This window comes from Portunus trituberculatus, chromosome 26 (assembly GCF_017591435.1).
Source record: "Portunus trituberculatus isolate SZX2019 chromosome 26, ASM1759143v1, whole genome shotgun sequence".
Lineage (NCBI taxonomy): Eukaryota > Metazoa > Arthropoda > Malacostraca > Decapoda > Portunidae > Portunus > Portunus trituberculatus.
The window spans coordinates 521,331-525,286 of record NC_059280.1 but is presented as its reverse complement, the minus strand read 5'-3'; the positions used below and the strand labels follow the sequence as shown (position 1 = coordinate 525,286).

The window sequence follows — 3,956 nt, the reverse complement described above, 5'->3', positions numbered from 1 at the left end:
AGTAGTATTAAATGGGGCAATGTCTGAGTGGAAGGAAGTGGTTAGTGGGGTACCCCAAGGATCAGTGCTAGGACCTCTTCTTTTCTTGGTGTACATTAACGATTTAGATATAGGAATTAGTAGCAAAGTATCAAAGTTTGCAGATGATACTAAGATAGCATGTGCAGTACAGGGTGAAAAGGACAATTACAGAATACAACGAGACCTGGACAGCATGGGCAGACAGGTGGCAGATGGAGTTTAATTCTGATAAGTGTCAGGTTATGCATTTAGGTAAAGACAACACAAACTTTAACTATGAGATGGAGGGATGTTGGCTAGAGGCAGTAGAGCAGGGGTGGGGAACGTCCGGCCTCCGGGCCGTATAAGGCCCCCAAGACCATTTGATCAGGCCCGCAAGGCAGTTCATAAATGCTATTTCATATCTCATGAATGAATAATATATAATGTAATTTTATTATGTGCTGGCTGCAGGTTATTTAAATTCAATTAATTATCTATGAACTCGGCAGTTTAGCAGCGTCATACCCTTGAATATAATTATATTTCTTGATTTTTATTTTGTGACTGACTGTTTTTCTTTGCACTGCTAGCGTCAGCTAAGAGCACTTGTACGGCCTTGAGCTGAGTGTTGCCATAGCATCCACAGGCGGGACCGTACACGTATGCTTCTCGTCAGCCGCCTGTCTGTCTGTACTGCAGTGACTCAGCTAGGCGGGCCGCGGGCAGTCAGTGCTAGGCATTTATCGAGTGTGGACGCTGTAGAACTGTTAATACACACTGGGTAGTTATCACGTGGTGTGACGTCCTACAAATGGCGACTGCAAAGAAAAGAAAAGTAGATGCAGAATGTCGAGCCTTCCAAGAGAAGTGGACAAACGATTATTTTTTTGTTGAAGTGAAAGGCAAACCTGTGTGCCTAGTTTGTGGGGATGCGTTAGCAGTAATGAAGAAGGCCAATGTGGAGCGTCATTACAGCTCAAAACATGCTAAGCTCAGTGATTTGGGAGGACAAATGCGTCTGGATAAAATCAATGCTCTTCGGCGGTGTTTAGAATCACAACAAGCCTCTTTCACAAGACCTCGGTGTGACAGAGACAACGTTATTCAGACGAGTTATGCACTGAGTGACCTAATTGCCAAGAAGCTGAAGCCTCACATAGAGGGAGAGTTTGTGAAAGAGTGCATCGTTAAAGCTGCGGAGTTGCTAGCGCCAGACAAACTTCAGTTATTTCAGAGTGTTAGTTTGTCTCGTAGAACCGTCTCAGATCGGATTACTGACTTAGCACAAGATATTCATAAAACACTGAAGGATTCTGCAAGAGATTTCCAGTTCTTCTCTGTGGCTTGTGACGAGACAACAGACATAACAAATACCGCCCAACTGGCCATTTTGTTCGTGGAATAACGGCCGAGTTTGACACACGAGAGGAATTGCTGTCATTGGAAGCCATGCATGGCACCACAACTGGTGAGGACTTGTTTGAGAGTCTTGTTTCGTCAATGAACAAACTAGAGTTAACATTTGAAAAGTTAAGTGGCCTCACTACTGATGGAGCTCCAGCCATGGTTGGCTCACAAAAGGGTTAATTGCTTTTGTTAAGAAAGAACTGAATCGTCTCTGTCTTGATCCAAGTGATTTAATAATATGCCACTGCATCATACATCAAGAAAATTTATGTGCATTGTCATTGAGGCTCAATAATGTAATGACAACAGTAGTGTCATGCATAAATTTTATCAAGAGCAGAGGGCTAAACAGCCGCCAGTTTAAGGAGTTACTGAATGATCTTGCCTCAGAGTACGGTGATCTTGTTTATCATTGTGAAGTGCGGTGGCTGAGTCGTGGGAATATGCTTATGCGCTTTTATGAACTGCGTGATGAAGTCAAGCAATTCATGGAGATGAAGGGAACACCTGTCAGGGAACTCAGTGATAGCAAGTGGCTGTGTGATCTTGCTTTCATGGTTGACATTACCAAGTATCTCTCAGAGCTGAACGTCAAGCTGCAGGGCCCCAACCAGCTTCTCAGCTCTCTGCTTTCAAACGTGAAATCATTTGAAGCTAAATTAAAGCTGTGGAAAGTGCAACTCGAAAGAAGTAACACTGTGCATTTCCCCACTCTGCAAGAACAAAATCCTTCTACAACGGATGAATATGCTGGTGAGTGTGCGAAACTAATTGAGGCATTTAGTGAAAGGTTCAAGGACGTGAAAAGTAAACAACAGGAGTTGAACATCTTCGCTACACCATTTAATGTGGAACCAGCTGATGTGCCTGATAACCTGCAACACGAAATAATTCAGCTGCAAAGCGATGATGAGCTGAAAGCTAGGTACAACAACCTCTCACTGCTTGAGTTCTACAGACGTTACGTAAGTGCTGATGATTTTCCTATTTTGAGGAGACATGCACTGAAATATGCATCTGTGTTCGGAACGACTTACTGCTGCGAGCAGTTCTTCTCAAAACTTAACCTGGCAAAGAGTAGACTGCGCTCCAGACTGACCGATGCAAACCTGGAAAACCAGTTGCGAGTAGCATCATCAACAGTACCACCTAACATCACGCGCCTCGCCAAAGAGAAGCAGTTCCAGCCGTCACATTAGAGGTGAGTTAAATGAGTGAAAAAATAATTGATAACTTTTTATGGCCCGCGAATTATATTAAAAATATCTAAATGGCCCTTGACAGAACGAAGGTTCCCCACCCCTGCAGTAGAGGAAGGAAAGGATTTAGGAGTAGTGATAGACAGGACTATGAAATTTTCAAAGCAATGTTTAGAAGCAAGAAATAGGGCAAATAGGATCCTGGGTTTTATAAATAGAAATGTTAGTTATAAAAGTAAGGAAGTGGTGCGTAGCTTATATAATTCCTATGTTAGGCCCCATTTAGAGTATTGCATACAGGCCTGGTCACCCCACTATAGGCAGGATATCAACATGTTAGAAGCAGTTCAGAGAAGAGCAACTAGGATGATACCAGCATTAAAGCGCCTGGAGTATAGAGATAGATTAAAGGAATTAAACATGTTTTCATTTGAGAGGAGATGTATAAGAGGGATATGATAGAGTTATTTAAAATGTTCTCAGATACAAACTACATAGATGTGAGATCTTTCTTTACCTTAGAGGAAGGAAATAGGACTAGAAATCATGGCAGGAAGATTAGAAAGCAAGGCTGCAGGTTAGATATAAGAAAATATTTCTTTAGTCATAGAGTGGTAGACTTCTGGAATGCATTGCCAGAGACGGTTGTAAATAGCACTAGTTTGACAATGTTTAAAAACAGATTAGATAAGCACTTAAATTTATTAGATTTATAATTATGTATAGCACTGCATGATAGTTTTTATAAGAAATTTACTATAGTTAAACAAGACATGATCCCCATGTATGGGGACCACAAATTGTAGAGGATTTCGCTGCAGGACTTAGCCCTGTTAATGGGCCAAATATTTAGAATTAGTATATAATGTATTGTGTACTTGTAAGTGTATCTTTAAGTACTGATGACGAGGTCGCTGTGCGACTGGTACAGGATAACCTAGATGGGCCCTGGTGGCCCTTTGTTATCCTATTCTTTATGTTATGTTATGTTGTATTGCAAGAGGTGGCCCACGCATCAGCAGAGTGCGCCTCCCCCTCACCCGAGTCAGGGGGTCAGGAAGCCCACCAGGTAGAGAACACAACCTTATCTTTTTCCTAACATCCTGTCTTGTAACAGTCATGACACCTGGTACTTGAGGAGCCTGAGAAGTAACTAGTCTGTCATTTACCTGTGTGGCGCGTCAGGAAGCTGCATGACAGCTAGGACGGCGAGAAAGGCGGAAAACATGACACGGGCGGCTTAGGAGTCAATAAACGGCGGGACAGTGTTATGTTTAGCAGACCATCTTCCTTCATGTCATTTTTTTTATTTAACTTATTTAGCAAGACATGAAATTGTTTTTTGCA

The 3,956-nt window shown here is 42.2% G+C and overlaps 1 protein-coding gene across 1 annotated transcript; it reads left to right on the top strand.

Moving 5' to 3' along the window:
- Nucleotides 1-1,452: 1,452 nt before the first annotated feature.
- On the top strand, nt 1,453-2,609 carry LOC123509232 (general transcription factor II-I repeat domain-containing protein 2B-like). The gene is made up of 2 exons (XM_045263430.1): nt 1,453-1,585; nt 1,720-2,609. The coding sequence occupies exons 1-2, from the start codon at nt 1,453-1,455 to the stop codon at nt 2,607-2,609; spliced, it is 1,023 nt and encodes a 340-aa protein (XP_045119365.1).
- Nucleotides 2,610-3,956: the final 1,347 nt, after the last annotated feature.